This window comes from Trichechus manatus, unplaced genomic scaffold (genome assembly GCF_000243295.1).
Source record: "Trichechus manatus latirostris isolate Lorelei unplaced genomic scaffold, TriManLat1.0 scaffold00232, whole genome shotgun sequence".
NCBI classification, from domain to species: domain Eukaryota; kingdom Metazoa; phylum Chordata; class Mammalia; order Sirenia; family Trichechidae; genus Trichechus; species Trichechus manatus.
This window is the reverse complement of record NW_004444168.1, coordinates 1,518,444-1,538,350: the sequence shown is the minus strand read 5'-3', so window position 1 is coordinate 1,538,350 and position 19,907 is coordinate 1,518,444. Positions and strand designations below refer to the sequence as shown.

The window sequence follows — 19,907 nt, the reverse complement described above, 5'->3', positions numbered from 1 at the left end:
AGAAACTCAAAAGATTATATAGAAAACTTAGGGGGCAGTGAATTTATTTTAATGGGGGAGGGACAACTCAGAAAAGGAGAACAAGAATTGTCACACAACTTGAAGAAGGTAATCAATGTCACTAAATGGTACATGTAGAAATTGTTGAATTGGTGCATATTTTGCTGTGTATATCCTCAACAAAACAAAATAAATAAAATTATGTATGGATATATAAATACTCAATTGATCCAAAAGATAGCAGGAAAAAAGGAAAAAGTGAACAGAGAACAGATGAAACAAAAAATTAGGATGCGAATAGACTCAAACTAAATGTATCAATAGTCACTGGAATGTAAATGATCTAAACATTCCAATAAAAGGTGGAGTTTGTCAGACTGGATAAAAAACCAAGACTTACCATATGTTGCTATAAGAAACACACTTTGTATATAAAGACACAAATAGGTTAAAAGTAAGAGGACAGAAAAAGGTGTACCTTGCTAACACTGGTGTCAAAAGAAAGCTAGAGTGGCTATACTAATATTTGATAAAGTTGATTTCTGAGCAAAGATTTATTACCAGGAAATAAAAGAGGTCATTTAATAATAGGGAGGTCAGTTAATCAAGAGGACATAATCCTAAAAGATTACATACCCAATAATAGAGCTTCAAAATACATGAAGCAAAAACTGATAAACTGCAGAGAAAAATAGATAAATCCACAATTATAGTCTTATATCTCTTTCTTAATAATTAATAAAACTAGTTGGCAAAATATCAGCAAGGATATAGTAGCCTTGAACACTATGAACAAACTTGACTTGATTGACATTTTTAGAACCCTCCAACAATAGCAGAATACACCTCCTTCTCAAGTACGTGTGTTACACTTATACATGGTCACATGTATATTCCCCAAGACAGGCCATATGTTAACCACAAAACAAGTCTCAATAAAATTTAAAAGGATTCATGTTATCCAAAGTATATTCTCTGACCATAATGGAATTAAATTAGTAATCAATAACAGAAGGACCCCCCCAAAAATATCCTCTGATATTTGCAAGGTAAATAACATGCTTCTACATAACCCATGGGTCAGAGAGAAAATCAAAAGAGAAATTAGAAAATACTTTGAACTGATTGAAAATCAAAGTATAATGTATAAGAATTTGTGGGATGCTACTAAAACAGACAAATGTATAGCACTAAACAACTATATTAGAAAAGAAAAATATGTCAAATTAATGACCTCAAATCTCACTTAAGAAACCAGAAGAGAAGAACAATTAAACCTAAAGTAAGCAGAAGAAAAGAAATTATAAATAGCAGATATCAATGAAATAGAAAACAATAAGAATAGAGAAAAATTAATTACTCCAAGAGCTAGATCTTTGAGAAGATAATGCTGATAAACTTTTAGTCCACTGATTAGAAAAAAAAAATAGAGAAGATACATATAACCAGTATCAGAATGAGAGAGTGACATCATCGCAGATTTTATAAACATTAAAAGATCAACAAGGGAATATTAGAAACTTCATACCAATACATTTGACAACTTAGATTTAAAGGACAAATTCCTTGAAAGACATAAATTACCCAGACTCACTCAAGAAGAAAGAGATAACCTGAATAGCCCTGTATCTATTAAATAAGTTGAAAGTGTAGTTACAAGCCAAAAAACAAAAGTCATTGCCTTCCAGTTGATTCCAACTCATAGTGACCCTAAAGGACAGAGTAGAACTGCCCCATAGTGTTTCCAAAGCTGTAATCTTTATGGAAGCCGACTGCCAATCTTTCTACTGCAGAGCGGTTGGTGAGTTCGAAATGCCGACCTGTCATTTAATAGCTGAGTGTTTAACCATGGGCCACCAACGCTCCTTAGGATAGGTCTACTGGTAACAAATTCTCTTAGTTTTCCTTCATCTGAGAATGATCTTGATTTCCACTTCATTCTCGAAGGATGTTCTTGCTAGACAAAGAATTCTGGGTTAACAGTGCTTCTTGTTCAGCATTGGAAAAATGTTGTGCCACTTCTATCTGGCCTTCAGGATTTCTAATGAGAAATCTACTGTCTTTTTAATTGTTTTCCCCCCTATAGATATTGCTTTTTTTTTTTTCTAGCTGCTTTCAGGATTCTGCTTTTCTTTGTCCATAGTTTTCTGAATTTTGATTATGATGTAGCTTGCCTTATTCTGTAAATAGGAATTTCCTGTCAGTTACCTGGTGTTAAAGTTCATATAGGAAGAGCAGGGTAAATTCTGTGTCAAATGAAAATAAGTCAGGACTTAGGTAAGGAGAGACTTTATTCAAAAAGACTATTGCAATAGGGGAAAATGTTCTAACCTCAGGATCTGCAATTGTCTCAAAATCAAACAGAAAAAGGATTTTATTTTAAGCAGGGATAGCAGGAACTTTGTCAGGGAGGAGGACATGAGATGGGGGTGAGCAGACAGCATACTGAGGGCAGTTTAACAGGAATTATTTCTGTCTGTGGTTGGTAGATTCTAGAATAAGCTCTTAAGGAGGATGTTCTGCACGTTAATGCTTACTTAAAGTTGGGGGCCAGGCAAAGTTCTAGGGCATATGGGGAGGGGAGAAGTTTGACTAATGTTTGGTCAAGCTATGTCAAGGGGTAGGCTACGGGTAGCTATGAGAACTTGTTCACTTGACTCTTTCCCTTTATTTCCTAGTCTTCTAGTATCTTCCAGTGCTGAACAATTAGTTACAGTCATGCTATGAATAATCTTGTGCATGCATTTTTTTGGGGAGGTATCTTTTCCTGTGTGTCTGTGGGATAGATTCTTAGAAATGCATTAGTATATAACTGTAGTAGCAAACTAATAGCTGACCATTCTGAGAAATTAATATTACTGTGTTATCAAAAAAAATTTTTAAATTGACTACTAAAATTTGTAGTATGAAAATTATTACTTTTTCAAAAATATAATTTTACAATAGACTTTTGTCTTATAAATTAATTTGATGATAATAATGTTCAGCATCCGTTTAGCTTTGGCCAAATATTTAACAGTCTGCCTCTAGGCGTACATTTTAGAGAATATCTGGTACATGTGTACTAGGAGCCATGTACAAAAAAAATTTACAGCTGCATTATTTATAATACGGAAAAACTGGAAACAACCTAAATGTTTATAGACAAAAGAATGTATAAAGAAGTTGTCTATATTTCTTCAATTTAAAATTATATAGCAGTGAAAATGAATGAACTAGAGCTATGAATTTTCATATGGATGAATCTCACAAAGAATATTGCATGGAAAAAATTTCAGGGACTGAATGCTGCTTATAGATACATATATATGTATTACAAATGATTGATCAATATAAAATTTAAGACAGTGTTTACCTCTCTGGCATGGGAGTTGGGACAGGGAACAAGGGGAGGGGCCAGAGGGGTCTTTAATTGTGTGTGTGATATTTTAATTATTAAATGTTTGTTTTGTGATGTTTGGTTTGTGAATGTTTGTTATTTTATTCTCTAATATTTTATATATTCAACTTATTTCATAGTTTCCACTGAAGAGGCATCATCCATGAGAGTCAGGTACTAAATGATGTGGCCGTTCTCCCCAGAAACACTTGTGTTGACCATTCATTTGAAGGGTATGATACCACCGCCTCGGTGTTACTCTTCTTTAAGTGTGTTTCTCACTTGTGCTCCCAGGCTACAGAGCTTAAGTGTGTATGTTTTGCCATTGTTATCAAAGTACTCACCTTGCTGGTCAAGGTGGTTGGTTAACAAAGGGGCTTTTGGTCTCAGGCATATGTTATGTCAAAGAGCCCCTCACATTCAAATCAACCTAAAAATTGTGCTAGAGATTTCAGGCCCCCAGTTCAGAATCATCTAACCCTTGTAGTGAGTTTTTGAACTTAACTCTCAGTGAATCTCAGATGAGACTATCTCATTTTGTCATGTGGTTCTAGTGAAATGTGGTTCGAAAGGGAAGACATAAGGGGCTTGGGAGAGTCTGTTTACTCTGTGCAAGACACAGATCTAAGGCTTTTATATTTATTAACATATTTATTCTTTCCAACAATATTGTAAGGAAGGTACTAGTATTATCTCCATTTTATACATGACACAACTGAGTCACAGAGAGGCTAAGTAAGGTGCCAAAGACACAATGAAGTGACTACTAGTAACAATAAGGAGAGAAGCATTAGTAATTCTAGTGGTAGACTTGTAACAGTGCTGTGATCACCATGCTTCATTTCATGACTGACAGATTGAAACAGGTTAAAAAACTGAGAGTGCTGGAAAATGGGATATTATATATGAATATGATAGGAATGGAAACCCTGGTGGCATAATGGTCAAGAGCTACGGCTGCTAACCAAAAGATTGGCAGTTTGAATCCTCCAGGCAGTCCTTGGAAACTCTATGGGGCAGTTATACTCTGTCCTAAAGGGTCGCTATGAGTCAGAATCAACTCTACAGCAACGGGGTTTTTTTAATGATAGGAATGTATATCAGTATGACTCATCTGGATACCAGTATGGCCACATGCATAAAATTTATGAAAATCTTCATTCACTCAGATATATAATTTCAGGATTTTTTTTCCTAATGAGACTATTATATTAGAGTGCAAACATTCATAGTATTATGTACAGGCAGCATTATTTATAAGAGTAAAGGTGATTATTATAAACTTAATGCCTATCATAAGTACATCATAAACTCATCATGATACATTTATTCAATAAAATATTTGAAGATATTAAAATTAGTGATACCAATTTTTATATTGACATATAGCTGGATAAAATATACAATGAAAGAACAAGCCGTTTAAGTCTTGCACTAAAATTTATATAAATTATCTCTATATGCATCAAGAGATCTCTGGAGGATGTTGCAAACATGTTAATAGAATTATTTCTGAATGTTGAGAATGTATATGATTTTTGAACTTCTTTGTATCTTTATTTTTTTGAGTTGTTGACTATGAGCTTGTATTATTTCATAGACAGAAAGAAGAGTAAAGCCCCAGAAATTAGAAGGGAGGCTGTAAGAATGAGAATTTAGTTGACACCAGAGGCAGGACAGGGCTGTGGAACTGGAAGCAGGACAAAGCAGGACAAGAGAGGCTGCGAGGAGGAGAGGAGCATGGAAGAGTCGGAGATGCTCTTGTTAAGACTCGAAACTACCCTTTTATATTATAGATCGTATCCCCTTAAACCTCATGATCTCATTTAACCCCAGAAACCCAGAGTAACAGGATGAATGATAAAAGAATACATGTGAGTAACCTGTATAGACTAAACTTGGCAGGGAAAGACAGGAAATCTCCACCCAAAGTTTTTTCCTCAAATCTTTCCCCTTTATCTTACTGTGGAATAAGTGTAGGTCAGAGTCCAGTAGAACCCAGCGAAGTCCTTTAGCCAAGCCCCTCTTCCACTTCTCTCTCCATCTAATGCATACCAATGCCCTTTCATGGTCTCAACTTTTCTTCTCTCTCCTACATAAACATCTTCTGTTCTACTCACCATTTTATATCCTTTTTCTATTCCCATATCAGCTCCTTTTTATTCTACTTATAACTCAAGTGTCAGACATAGCCACCAAGAGTCACCACCATCTGGTACATCCTCTGCTCCTAAGTTGTTCTCTGGAGTACATCTTCCTTGTGACTTTTCCCAACCCAACTTTGGGCCATAATTCACCTTGCTTCTGGTTATTACCTAGAATGTCAGGATTATAGGGTTTTAGAACTTGGTAAACACAAATACAAGGTGTAAAAATATGTCTTATATTTTATCTGGAAACCCTACCATGGCTCCCGCAGCACCGTAGTCATTGAGACAGTGATTTTGTGCTTAAAGTTTTCATTACTCACCTGTCTGTTTTTGTATTGACATAAAACTGTGCATAGTTACACTGAGACTTACTGAAGCACTGGGTGATTAAAGGGAATCACAATTTTGTACAAAGTAGAAAAAGAAAAAGTAAATGCTTCATATGGTTGCCCCACAGTCCAAGGACAGTACCACAAAACACAAACTCTTTTACTGGATCAATTTTTTCATTCCTTACTTCTTAGACTTGCTTTTCACCTTTAGATCTTTGCCCTCTGCAGTGTGCTAATGAAATAAATCTAACAGTGCAGAGCTCTTTGGATCAGAATGAATAACTGACTCTACTCACTGACATGGTTACATGCCTTTAATACTTACATGAAGCAGGAAGGCGATAAACGTAGTAGAGTTTACCAAGAGCCACGTTCTCCCAAAATGCTCCCGTCTAAGTGTGGGATGTTTGGTCACTTCCATGCACGCCACTAGATGCACCATGGGCAAGAGAACAAAGGGAACTCGGGGCCTGGGGTTTACACAGCATAAACTAGAGGGGTATATGTGCTGGCCTGCATGGGAAAAGTGAAGGGGGTAAGATGAAAGTGCCTTTGTTTACGGGCAAACAGCATAAAAATGTTTCCTATGTAGCTACAAGATTAATTACTTTAGTACAATTAACTAGTCATGGAGACAGAAAAAGTTACTATGAGCTCAGAACAGGGAGGAAGCCATTTCTGACAAGGAGAAGGGACTGGGAGAGAGAGACCCAATTCCCAGCTTCCCTATCAGAGAATGCTCTGAGCCCAAGGCCTCAGTTTAGGAGGCCTGAATGGGAATCATAAAGGCAGACTGCCCTTCCAACACCCTGCAAGAAAGGGAGATCTCCTTCAAAACTTCTCTGTGAAAAGTTCCATTTCTTTATCATAAGATCTGGACTGCATCTCTTAGGACCTGAATACCCAGGAGATTATATCTATTTGGAGTTCACACTCTTACACAAAGTCCATCTCTGGAAAGTCAACCATGTGTGGCAAAGAGAGGAAGACTGTACACTCACCTTGGTCATGATTTTAATCTAGACCCATCATACACATAGCTGGATAACTTCCTTTGTGTTTGTTTTTCTGATACTGCTTATGTAGTTTCTCAATACAGGAACGTTCACTAATGCCAGAGCAGGTCTTGTTAGTTAGAGGAGTAGATTTACTATTACTTCTGCTCAGCTAAGAAATGCGATCATTTCTTAGGTAGTTGGAGGCCATGTGTGTAGTGGTTAAGAGCAGCAACCTAGAATCAGATTCTCCATTCATTCCATGTGCCACCATCATTATCTTTGTACCTGACTCATGGGATTGTTGGAAGAATTAGGAGAGGGAGAGTCCATGAAGCATTTAAAATCAGGATCCAATTATTACATGCTTTAGTTTACTCTAATATTTTAATAAAACCATCTCTTTCTTGATCCAGTCACTATCCAAGAGGTTTTACTTTCTTCTTGTTTTTATTTAGCAATTGCAATTAAGGGGTAACAAAAATAATTCCTTGGGGGGAAAATTATTTCTACTTATAAATTTTGTAGCATAGTGGCTAACTCTCTTATGAAAATATAGTCATTCTCCACTTTATTTTTCCATCCTCTTAGATACCGTTCACTGTTCCTGTTCCTATTAAGAGGCTAGTTGATTTTCTTGTGAAAGCTAAAGAATTTTGGATGTGATATCTTCAAGTTTGTGTGGGTTGATTACATGTAGGAATATGTACCTATTGATATTATACTAAAAGACATCAATACTTTGAAATGCATTTTGAGGATGAATAATGATGATCAACACTTATGAGCACTTTTTATTTGCTACCGTGGCCTCTATAAAATAATTCCACATTATAGATTTCACAGTTTTTTCTTTTTAACTTTTTAAAAAATGCCTTCAAGTATCCCTGGTACTTGAACGATAGAAATTAAATTGTTTTTAGTAATTCCTTACAGATTCAGTGAAGTATGGTGGTGTCAACTGGTGCAGTTTTTATTCTATTGTGTTTAAGCTTAACATAGAATCAAGATTCCAGGAAACATTGTGATCTGCCTATCTACACGAAATTGGAATGAATGTGATGTACTTTTTCAATATTAGCACCAATTCAATTATTTCAAGTCAGTTGACCACTTTCCATCTACATTTTCTACTCTAAAAATATATCTGAGCCGGTTTTTGCAGAATAGACCTAAATCTTCCCTGTTCCCTATTTACTTCTCTCACATTCTTGAGATTGGTTAGGGAAATTCTGATATGTTCACACAAAAAGTCTAATATGTTTTTCATGGTAAGAAATATGCTTAATTTATCAAAGACATTTAAAATTATACCAATTCAGACTTGAAAATTAAAGCTTATAAATTACATTATGATACTTTTAGTTAATGGAAGTTATAAAGTTCAGAAAACAGGTTTTAAAAACAGTGACCTTTACTTTGTTCAACAAAAGTTTACTGAGTATTGCACAGTTTTCAAGGATACAACGATGAAAATAAAAGTTATATTTCTTGCCTTCATAGAGCTCACAACCATGTTCAGGGTGGGTAACTCAGATGTAAAAAAGGGATCCTTGTTTGTATTTTATACTCCTGCTTTCATATTGAGGGAGCCATGGTGGTACAGTGGTTAAAGTGATCGACTGCTAACCAAAAGTTTAGCCATTGGAGGTTGGAAACCACCATCCACTACGCAGGAGAAAGATGTAGCAGTCTACTTCTGTAGAGATTTACAGCCTTGGAAACCTTATGGGGTCGCTATGAGTTGGAAATCATAGGCATAACAGCTAGGATGTCACCATTTTACCTTTACAAATGTTGACCATGTCCTGTACTCCCCACCCTAGCTATGCTTCTAGGTCTGCCTTTTTAATCTCTCTAGTCCGAAAAATGCCTTGTGAGAATTTCTTTATTGGCCGTGGGAGACAGATATCTTCCTATGAAATGGGCTTTGTTTCTAACTATAGTTATTCATCACTCCAACTTGATTACATCGGGAGGTGCTTGCTACTCTCACCAGGATTCCTCTTCCAAAGTGCAGAGGGAAAACCACACTGTTAAGCAGTCCGGGTTTCTCCCTTGTAAATATTTTGTCTCCACGAGTTGTTCTGGAGACATGGGTTTTCCATAACTGCCACCCCTCCTAAAATAGATGTTGAGAAACACTGAAGTCCCTTGAGGGGACCAAAGAAGCAGAGTCATTTGTTGTTTCTGAGCCATCAAATCAGCATTCTTACCTCCCATCTCTGAGAACCCAAGTCCTTCCGTTACTGTTCCCATTGGAGGGTCCACCATCAGGCCTGGGCTGTCTCATCTTCTTTAGGGGCAGTATAGGGTGTACTAGTAAAAGGAAGCCCAAGAATTCCTACATGTTCAGAATAAGAAACTCTTCAACACATAGTAATCCCAGTCGGTTAGGTCTTGAGAATCCTACATTAGCCACTGTGTCAGATTGTTCAGATGTTCAGATGCTGCCCTGGATAATGTATTTCTTTGCTCTCTGGCCCTTGGCCACTTTCAGCTGTGCTTGATAGTTGTGATCATGATCTTGTTGTTCAAATGATATGAAGAGCATCTCATGAACATAACTCGGAGACAAGCTTTTTCTTCTTTGTAATTTTTTAAAAGGTGAATTTGTCAAAATCCTGGGATCTAATTGAATTTAATGAGTAGGAGAGATTTTATTTTAATGTATCCTTAATTAAAAATCAACATTATTTTTCATTAATGGCCTAATCAAATTCTAACCTTGTATAAAAACTTGATTTAAATGATTCTTTTGCCTTTATCCTCAATCTTGTTCCTGGAACTAATCCCCTTAGATTTGTACATAGCTCTATGTTGTCACTCAAACTTTCATGGTCAGAATCAGTATGTTCTTTTCTGAGTTTATCATTTTCTGAATCTTCCCTCTTCTTACCTTGCACAAGGGAGGAGCTGCTAAGAGATTAGGGAAGAGAAAGATAATGGTTAAAGAATGTGTATATCCTGTATGTACTTGATAAAAATTATTGTTCCAAATGAGTGCAGACTCCATCCTGGTCACTCATCTACTTTCATCTATATAAGAACAGAAAATGTCATATGCTTTCAAACCATGAATTCCCATTATTTTTTTCCACTCAAAGGTTAACAACAATTTTTGCTTCACTTCTTCAGTAGGCAAAAACATTTTCTTTCTGTAAAACAACAACAAAAAACAGATTTCTACCTAATATTTGTGATTTGATATATGAAATTTATATCTTGGTAGTTCTGAAATGTTATGTAATTGTTTCTTAAAAATTCCTAGCTTCAAATATGTAAATTTTCTTTGTAAATATGATCTTTTCTAATAAAAGTATAATTTGAAAATTATTTTAAGTCATAAACAGCTATTTTAAATGTTATATTTTTATGTTATATTATTTAATAAAATTTTTAAGAACTAAAATGAGATGAAGCAGAGAAAAATAAGATTCATCATCCAGAAATCTTGTCCTATTGAGATGCTTGTTATTGACTCATTTTTATATGGTCCATTTTTAAAATATATAAAGGGTTTTCATTCTGAGAAGAGGTGTTTAGGATTGTCCCAATATGGCGACTTTCATGTGATCCTTGAGGATTATTGTTTTTTTAAGTCATCCAGCACATCCTGCTTTGTGATTTTGGCCCACGCATTAGGGATTTTACCTTTATCTGTGAATTTTTTCTGATATTTTTCTTCTAGCTTTGATCTGAAATGACAGACAAACCATTTCCAGTATGGCTGCATGGATGAGTCTGGAGTGATACTCCATAGGGCATAATCCCCACCTGCCTGTCGATAGTTCTTAAATGGGATTTCAGAGTCATCGCTTAAAATAAAAGAACAATCACTTGCTACCATACTAGAACAGCAATCAATGTTAAATTGGCCTGTTCTATACCACTTTCCAGATATTTTTGTACCCCACTGCCATCCATCCAAAGCCTGAGGACGGTGGAAAGGAACACTATGGTCCCCTTCATGTGCAGGAATTGTGTTTGTACAAATTGCTCTACAGAACGGACATTGTTTCCAGCAACCACAGAGATGCTCAGACAGCATTTTCTCAATTTCAGGAATCATTTCTTTTTCAGGCATACACAAACAATTCTGTTCTACTTTTTCCATTGCCGGATCCAAAGCTTCACTCATTACTTCTTTGAAAAATTCAATATCTTTTATCTCCTGATGTTCAATGCTTACCAGGTCTTTTCGTGGAAAGATCAAGTTATTTCCCAAGTAATCACAGAATAAATCCAACCATTCAGATGCAGTACTTCTTTTATCTTTAGCTATTGCAGTGGATTCATGAATGGCCGAGAGGATGACATTCTTGATGTCATCTAAACTGATTTTTAAAGAAGTCTTCATTTTTTTACCTCCTTTGTCTGAAAAATATATCTGAATATTGTTTTCAATGTAGTTCCTAAAAAAATATTTTGGATTATGAAGGTACTGCCAGTAATTATCAAAGTTTTCTTCTTCTGCTAGAGAGATGAGAATGTGTTTTTCCAGATTAGCCCTGTTCCCACTGAATGCAGGGAAGGTAGCTCGTATATCTCCAGCGATTTTAGAGGACATTTTATTCCATATGGTGGTGGAGATAGCAGGAGTGAGCTTATGCCACAGAAAATCAACAAATCCTTTGATAGAGGTTGCTCCTAGGCAGGAGATCTTAAAACTCATGAAGAAATCATCTTTCTTACTTTCTAGATAGTTTACAGGATCATTGGCTGTCTTGAATGCCATGTGCATCTGCTTAAAATTCTCTGATGCTCTTTGGAACAAACACAAAGACAAGTCAATTTTATATCTACTTGTGAATGTGTAGCTTTTCTCAGTGGATGCAGATGTCACCTCCTGTTCTATCATTCTCAGGATTTCGTAGAAATCACTTGGATTGTAATCACGCTGTTGCCTTCTAACATTGGTAATAATTTCAGTAAATCTTGAAAAAATGTGGTTAGTGGTCATAATTATGGACTCTTTATCATGGGTCTCTAATGACCTCCTCCATCTTAATATTGGCCTCCTCATATTGATATGTACATCATACTTAATTTGAAACGTCTCCTCAGAATTACTTTTTAAAATGTCCACCACGTTTTTCTCCTTTTTGAAACATTCCAGAAGAGTGTTTTCAGAGTCCACATCAATGTTAGGTTCTGTGGCAGGAAGGAAATTTGAGGATACATCACAGACCCATTTTTTCCAAAGCTGATTGAATTTCTTGTGTAGATCTTCTTCACTCAATTCTTTGCCCTTTATAGTTAAAGCTAACTGTCGGCTTCTTTCCAAGATGTCACTTTCATAACTTGATTTTTTTTCATCCAGTTTTTCTTGGCCTTTTTTTAAACAAATAAGTTCATTGGCTTTTCTTTCCATATCTGAAATAAGTGTCTCTTTAAGGAGTCTCAACTTATTTTCAAACATTGCTTTCCACTGTACCAGAATTTCATTATCTGGGTCTTCATTAAAAAAATTTTCCAGGTCTTGCTTGATGGCTTCATATTTTTCTGTCACTGGAGCTTCAACTTCACTGGTTCTGAGTGTCTGGATTTTTCCATTCTGAATTTGGTTGGTCAGCTTGTTCTGTAAGTCCACCATATGACTCCTTAGCTCCCAGGTCCAGTGGTTATACCTGGTTTCCAGTTTGCTCATGGCCATGACCTCTTGGGTGTTCCTGAAGCTGAAAATAAAGTTTTCACATACAAGGGCCCTCCATAAATCTTGAACTCGGAATTTTATATCTGATATCTTCATGATACTGCCTCTGGATTCCTCCTTGGCAGTCCCAAGTATTCTGCTTTTCAGTTCCTGCACATCATGGCTATAGTGAGGATTAGGAGGGGCCATTGGGGGATTTCCATCCCAGAGGTGAGCAAAGTAGTAGACATGAGTCCTGACATCAAAATTAATGACATCACTGAAGCGGGTTACATCTGAGCACTGTTCCTGTTCAGCTGCAGTTTCTGCCATTTCATCTAGTTTCTGCTCTAGCCGCCTTCGTCCTTCCATAGTTTGCTCTTTCGCTGTAACTTCCCCCACATTCTGATGGACAAACAGGCAACTTGGGGAGATTTTTACTTGTTTCATCCTGAGAAAGGCTTGAACAACTATTTGTAGAATATTCTGCATCTCTGATGGATTTTCTCCAAAAATATTGATCAGAGTCAAGTTTCCAAGTCCAATGACAAAGGTTGCTAACTCATTGTCCCGGTTCTGGGATTTGTTGCTGAGTTCTGGTGCCCGAAGTCCTGCTGTGTTCCACAACAAGCACAAAGTCAAAGCCAAGTTCCTCTGTGAATGTCTCCTCTATCCTCAGGAGCTGCATGTAGGCCCCCCGGGTACACCTCCCTGCACTGACAGTGAACTGCAGTCCAAAAAGGGTATTCAGCAGGGTGGACTTCCCTGAGCTCTGCAGGCTGAGAATAGAGAGAACAAACAGCTGTTTGTCTCCGAGTTTCTCAGAGACTTTGTCAAAAACAGCTGCCACCCACTTCAGCGGGACATAAGAAGTGTCGCCGTCCATCAGCTCAATGGGAAGCCCAGATATCATCAGGTCAGCAGCAATTTGGGGAAGGGAGAGGAAGAGGGTATCTCTTGTGGAGCAAGCTTCTTCCAGTGCTTCATAGATCTGTCCAGCTTCTCTGAGAAGGTGCTCTGTTCCCAGGGTATAGTCACTAATCTTCGTTGAGATGGCTTCTATCTCATTCTGCCAGTATCTGAGCGAGTTGCTGTTTGGTGCCTTTTGCTTTTCAGTTTGTACCTGTGACCACAAAGAACTTTGCTTCTCACGCAGGTTTTCCAAGTGATCTGCAGTCAGGTTGTCCAAAAACACACTCAGCCACTGCAGGAAGTAGAGTTTGTTATGGGTTTCTGAAGTATCTTGCAATATTTCAAGGAAAGAGCGCATTAAATCATTGAGAGGAAAGGCTTTGGTCAATTGCCGATGCCGTATTCTTTGTTTTTCTGTCTGAATCTCACTCTTATGTTGTTCAATACTCCGGTTCCCCTTTTCTCTGAGATGATAGAGTTCTTTGTCCTTCTTACACCAAAGGTGCCATAGTTTTCCCTGAAGAGGTAGTAAGTTTTCCTTTATCATATTCAACTTCATTTTTCTCAAGAGGTCGGTTAGACTCTGTGCCTTTTCTTTGGCTTTCTTGCAATCTCTCTCGTCTTCATCTATTAGGAATCCTTGCTTACGAGCAATACTGGCACAGTCCTCTAAGCTTTGAGTCCTGTCAGATAGCTCTAGCAAACGTCTGATTGTACACATGAGCTCTTCTGTTAACTCTGACTCATTTCTGTTCTTGATTCCAATTCTCAGTTTCCTGTTGGAATTATTGGCCATGGTTTTTTCTTTGTCATCAAGCAAACAGATCAATGGTTTTGATGACTGGCACAAGTCACGGACAATTTTTCGGTTTTTATCATTGCTATCAGAAGCTGACATGAGGATCACAATGAGAGAAGAGACTTCCTTCAGGAAAGTGAGCTGTCGTTCATGTTCCTTTGCATCTCCGTGGAGATTGGTGAAGGTTATGCACTTGTCAAATCTGTCCTTATCTTTGCCCCCTGGACAGAACCAGCAGATTTCCACCACACCCTCCATCAAGAGACAGTCTTTGCTGCTCCCACTGCAGTGTCGGTGAAAGAAGACATCATGTTTACGTTTACTGAGAAGACAGTTCATGATCTGAGATTTGGAAGTAGCGAAGCCATTTCCAACTCGAATGAAGGACACAATGGAGGTAGCTACACGACACATCTGCTGATTTTTGCAATTGTTCTTCCTTTTTTCTGATTTCCCTGTTTGCTGCCAACTTCTTCTAATTTTACCGAGAGACCAGAGGGAGAATTCAATTTGAGAAGAGCAGGGATTGGGCACCACAAGAGGAAGGGCAAATTGACACATGGCAAGTTTGTCTAGAATATATTGCCTGGCCAAATCATCTGCACAGTGATAAATTGCCATCTGTATATCCATTGGGTGAATGTGGCGCCTCAGATTAGTGGCTGAAGGATTAATGGGATTGTCACTGTCTTCACAGATCTCTTCGTATGGGTCAAAAGCCTCATTTTCCTGGCTTGGATAGACTGGGTCCTCTGTGTTTCCACCATCTTTGAAAACCAAATATCTCACTTCATAATCAAGCACCAACAGCTTTTGCAGAAAATAAAATGGAAGCTCTTGTTCAGAACTGGGCTGGGTGTTGTATACAGAGGTTTTATAAATCAGATGGAAGTTAGCTCTGCCCAGCTTCTTTGGGTAGTGATGTTCTAGGCCTAGACGCTGCAATAAGTGTAGGACGGCTCCATTTTCTATCAGTTTTGTTGTGTTATTTTCATTATTATCTGCCTTATGGGGCTGTTTTTTTCCATGGCTGAGACTTTTCAACTCTTTTCTCACGTCTTCCATTTTCAAAGAAGAGACAGTGGCTTCATAATCTCCATCAATGAGCAATCGCAAGTCTTTCTCTAGGTTTTCCCAATCACAATGTGCCCCAAATTTGGTGAGAACATGTGCAACTTCTTTAGATAGTGATTGTTGCATATGCTGTCTCATTAATGACAAGCGTTTTGATTTCTCCTCTTCAGAAAAGGCTGTGATTCCAACTGTGGCTGTCAGCCCCGTGAGCACCAGGAATGCCTGAGCCCTGTAGCTGCAAATATTTTTGAGCTCCTGATATTTATCATGGGCTGTTTGCATTTCATGCAGCAGGTAGTCTAACTCATCATATCCCAGGACATACTGAAAAGTGTTGTTCACCGCGTGATAGCCTGCACCAGCTGCGATGCAAAGTAGCAAGAGCTGTGTGTCTGGCTGGCCCGTTTCTCGCAGCTTCTCCAACAAGGAGTGGAGAGACAAGCTGACCTCATAAGTGACCTTTCTTTGAGCTTCCTGCACAGTTTCCTGAGACTCAGTTTTGGTCTTTGCTTCTATGAAGTTGTTTTGGATCTCTTTTAGGGTTCTAATGAATTCAGAAAATTGAGAGATGTTGACTTCCTCTTGGTATGACTCTGACTGGAAGATCCACTGCATGATGGACTGAGCCTGAGGAAAGTCTTTTACTCTGTAGATGTGAGGATCCAGAAGAGTGCACAACTGAGACTTAACAAATTTAGTATTATAAGTAGAAGACTTTTTGCAAGAGTTGACAGTGTTCACCAGAAAATTCTGCATATTCCAATCTGTGAGGCACATGCTAATCCAGGTGTCATAACTTTTAATTTTCTGACTCAACATTTGCATGAAATTTATCAGTTTTTTAAGCTGCTCTTCAGGATGAGATACCTCCCAGGATTTCATGTCCTCTAGGAAAATCTTAGCCTCCATATTAGCACTGAAGAATTCCTCTCCATCTTGGATCTGGGTAGTGAGGCCAGTGAGAGCAGTGTAGCTGTCTTTCAGGCAGTTAGCCACCTGAACAGGATTCTTAAAATCACTTCTGTGGATGGAAAGAATGATGTCCCAAATGGGCACCAGGTTAAATCCCCGGTCAATGACACACCAGGTTTGATTGCTGGCCATGAGCCCAGCTTTCCACTGGGCAAAGCTGTCTGCTTCTGGTGGGCCACCTATGTGGGCCACAGATAATTGGATGTTGGTTTGGAGATTTTGGAAATTTGTGCTCTGAGAGGCCATTTTTGAATGAGAGTCTGAAATGTTCACCCCTGCAGCAGTTTTCACTGCAAAGCCACAGTAGCTGCTCCTTATGTAAATATCCAGGGCTTCTGCTGACTGCTGCTTCACTTCTGCCAGCTGCTCACTTTGGAAACCCTCTGAAACGGCCTTCCAACAGTAGATTCCGCCCAGGTGCAGAGGGCCCTGGTTAGCATGAGAGCCAAAACTGTGGAAGAAGGCCTCAGTTCTGTACCTCAGCAAGGGAAGGGTGTCGGGGCCTGCATGCTGTCCCAGAAGGTCTTCAATGCATTTCAGTTCCTGAAGAGCAGCCTTGGAGAGCTGGAGCTGGTCAATGGCAAAATGGCAGGAGGCCAGTGGGATGTAACTGAACTTGGTTGTGCAGAAATAAGAGTGCTCAGAACGTGACTGTTGGCTCTCCTGGGATTCTGAATGTTGGCTGTGATCCATACCTGCATCCAGGTTGAATCCCCACCCTCCACCATTGGCTGAGGCTGTGACACTGAAGCCCAACTTCTCTATCATCTGAGTGAACATACATTCTGCTTGAGAACATGAAAATTCCTTTGTTTCCATCCGGGTGCTCTGCTCAGGGCCGAAGAGTGAGAAATTCTTGGGGAGACTGAGTAGCTCTTCTCTCTTCTCTATCAGACCCCTTGGCTGGCTGGTTTTGTAAACTCCCTGCAGGGCCAGCCCTCCAGATGCCCATCTTACCAGGTCTCCACCTGGGAGATTTTTTCTGTTTACCAGTGTCCCGTCCATGGTGTTGAGTTGTTTCTGCATGTTTTCTATGACTTCTCTTAGAGGCTTCTTAAGGGGTGGCCAGTACTCTCTTGGGATCTCCATTGCCTGCCTCAGCTCTGCTTCTTTTGCCCTCACGGCTTCTTCCTGTCGCTGCCTCCCTTCTGACATCAAGTCCTTCAACTTCTTCAGAGCCTGCTGTGCCTGCCTTTGCTTCTCCTTTTGAGACTCCTGTAACTTTGAAAGGCTATTTGAGTGTGACAGATTAAGCAGTTTTTCCAGGGCTCGTTTTTCCCAAGGATGTTGTGCCTGGGATTTTAACTTCAGGAGGTCTTTTTCTTCTAGGTGTTGTAAGGCTTGGGCACAGGTCACGCCCAGTTGTTTCTGCAGAATGGGCAACCAGTACTCTGCGGCCAGTCCCACTTCTCTCAGCATCTCTTGGAGATCTTGCCTCCTTTCACCTTTGAGCAGGTGTTCATCAAGGATGGACTCTGCTGTTTCCATGGCTGTGGAGAGAAAAAATACTTAAGACGTATTCTGACCTTAAGACATGTCAGCCACATGGCCACAGTGGAGATTATAATAAGAACACAAGTCTCCAAGGCCCTCCCATTCCCTCCTTTCATTGTGACAACAATATATTTTGTTAATGCTCTTTTTTTTTCTTTTTTTTTTTTTTTTTGTGCAAGACATCATTCTGTGTAGTCTCAACATGTATTGCTATTTTAGTTGCCAGGGTGGGTTGCAAGTTAATAATCTGGTTTTTGGCACCTCCTGTCCAAGAATAAATTATATGGAGAACAATAAACTGAAGGTTTGGGTTTGAAAATATATATGCATTTGATAGCTTGATGTTTATTCTTAAAACAAAAGTGGTGTCATCAATTGATCTTCTTTATCTCTTAGGTTCTGTCAGACCTGTGTTGACTAGTTTTGTTCCTATCTCTCTGTCATCTGTTCTTAGGCCCTTTCATGATCTTTATTTACTTTTGACACCCACTTTTTTACTGTTGTTGTTTTTTTTTTTTAGATTTTCCAGAGTATTTATTTGGTAACTTTTAAAATTGAAATTACATAATAAAACCCATTTCCCTCAAGTTGATTCCAATTCATAGTGACCCTATAGGACAGAGTAGAAGTGCCCCGTAAGATTTCCAAGGAGTGCCTGGTGGATTCAAACTGCCAACTTTTGGTTAGCACCTGTAGCTACTTTTTTTTTTTTAATTTTTTTATTGTACTTTAGATGAAGGATAACAGAACAAATAGTTTCTCATTAAATAGTACACATATTGTTTTATGACATTGGTTAACAACCCCATGACATGTCAACACTCTCCCTTCTCGACCTTGGGTTCCCTATTACTAGCTTTCCTGTCCCCTCCTGCCTTCTAGTCCTTGTCCTGGACTGCTGTGCCCCATTAGTCTCGTTTTGTTTTATGGGACTGTCTAATCTTTGGCTGAAGGGTGACTTCATTACTGAGCTAAAAGGGTGTCTGGGGGCCATGCACTCAGTGTTTCTCAAGTTTCTGTCAGGGGAGTAAGTCTGGTCTTTTTTGTGAGTTAGAATTTTGTTCTACATTTTTCCTCAGCTCCGTCCGGGACCCTCTGTTGTGATCCTTGTCAGAGCAGTCAGTGGTGGTAGCCGGGCACCATCTAGCTGTACTGGACTCAGTCTGGTGGTGGCCATGGTAGCTGTGGTCCATTAGTCCTTTGGACTAATCTTTTCTTTGTATCCTGTTCTCTTCATTCAGTCAAATATCTTAGAAGGCTGCTCACATTCAAGACCCCAGATGCTACTCACCAAGGTAGAATGTAGATCATTGTCTTTATAAACTGTGTTATGCCAATTGAGCTAGATGTTCTCGGAGATCAGTCCCCACAGCCCTCCGCCGAGCAATTCAGTCCCTCAGGGAGTTTGGATGTGTCTATGGAGCTTCCATGACCTTTCCTTGTACAAGTTGTGCTGGCTTCCCCAGTATGGTGTACTGTTTTACCCTTCACCAAAGTTACCAATTATCTATTGTCTGTTAAGTTCCCCACCAACCTCTCCCATCCCTCATAACCAACAAAGATTGCTTCTTTTTGTATGTAAACTTTTACATGAGTTTTTACAGTAGAGGTCCCATACAATATTTGTCCTTTTGTGATTGACTTATTTCACTCAGCATAATGTCCTCCAGTTTCATCCATGTTATGCGACGCATCACACATTCATCATTGTTCTTTATCTTTGCATAATACTCCACTGTGTGTATGTACCATAGTTTGTTTATCCATTCATCTGTTGATGGGCATCTTGGTTGTTTCCATCTTTTTGCTATTGTGAACAGTGCTGCAATGAATATGAGTGTGCATATATCTATTCGTGTGATGGCTCTTATTGCTCTAGGATATATTCCTAGGAGTGGGATTGCATGTTGTACTGCTTTTTTTGTGGTGCTGACATTTTCTTTGTTCCTCTTACTTTCCTATGCAGAGTTCCTTTTGTTTGTGGATTTTTTTATTTCTTTTCTTTTCGTAGGTTTTTGTTTTTACTGAGATTTTATGTTTTTCTTCTTTATTTTGATGAGTAGGTTTGTTAACTTTCTTTGTAGTTACTGTGAAATTTACCCTTATCTTCCTAGATTTGAACCAGTCTATTATTACTTGGTATCGCCTTGCCTTCCTCTCCATTA

At 38.7% G+C, this 19,907-nt stretch overlaps 1 protein-coding gene across 1 annotated transcript in view; it reads right to left on the bottom strand.

Moving 5' to 3' along the window:
* Positions 1 to 9,639: 9,639 nt before the first annotated feature.
* LOC101345508 (interferon-induced very large GTPase 1-like) overlaps positions 9,640 to 19,907 on the bottom strand; it is a 28,424-nt gene continuing 18,156 nt past the window's right edge. The window contains 2 exon segments of the mRNA XM_012559267.2: positions 9,640 to 13,109; positions 13,111 to 17,738. Coding sequence (XP_012414721.1) covers positions 10,443 to 13,109; positions 13,111 to 17,736 — 7,293 coding nt within the window. The 5' untranslated portion in view covers positions 17,737 to 17,738 and the 3' untranslated portion in view covers positions 9,640 to 10,442.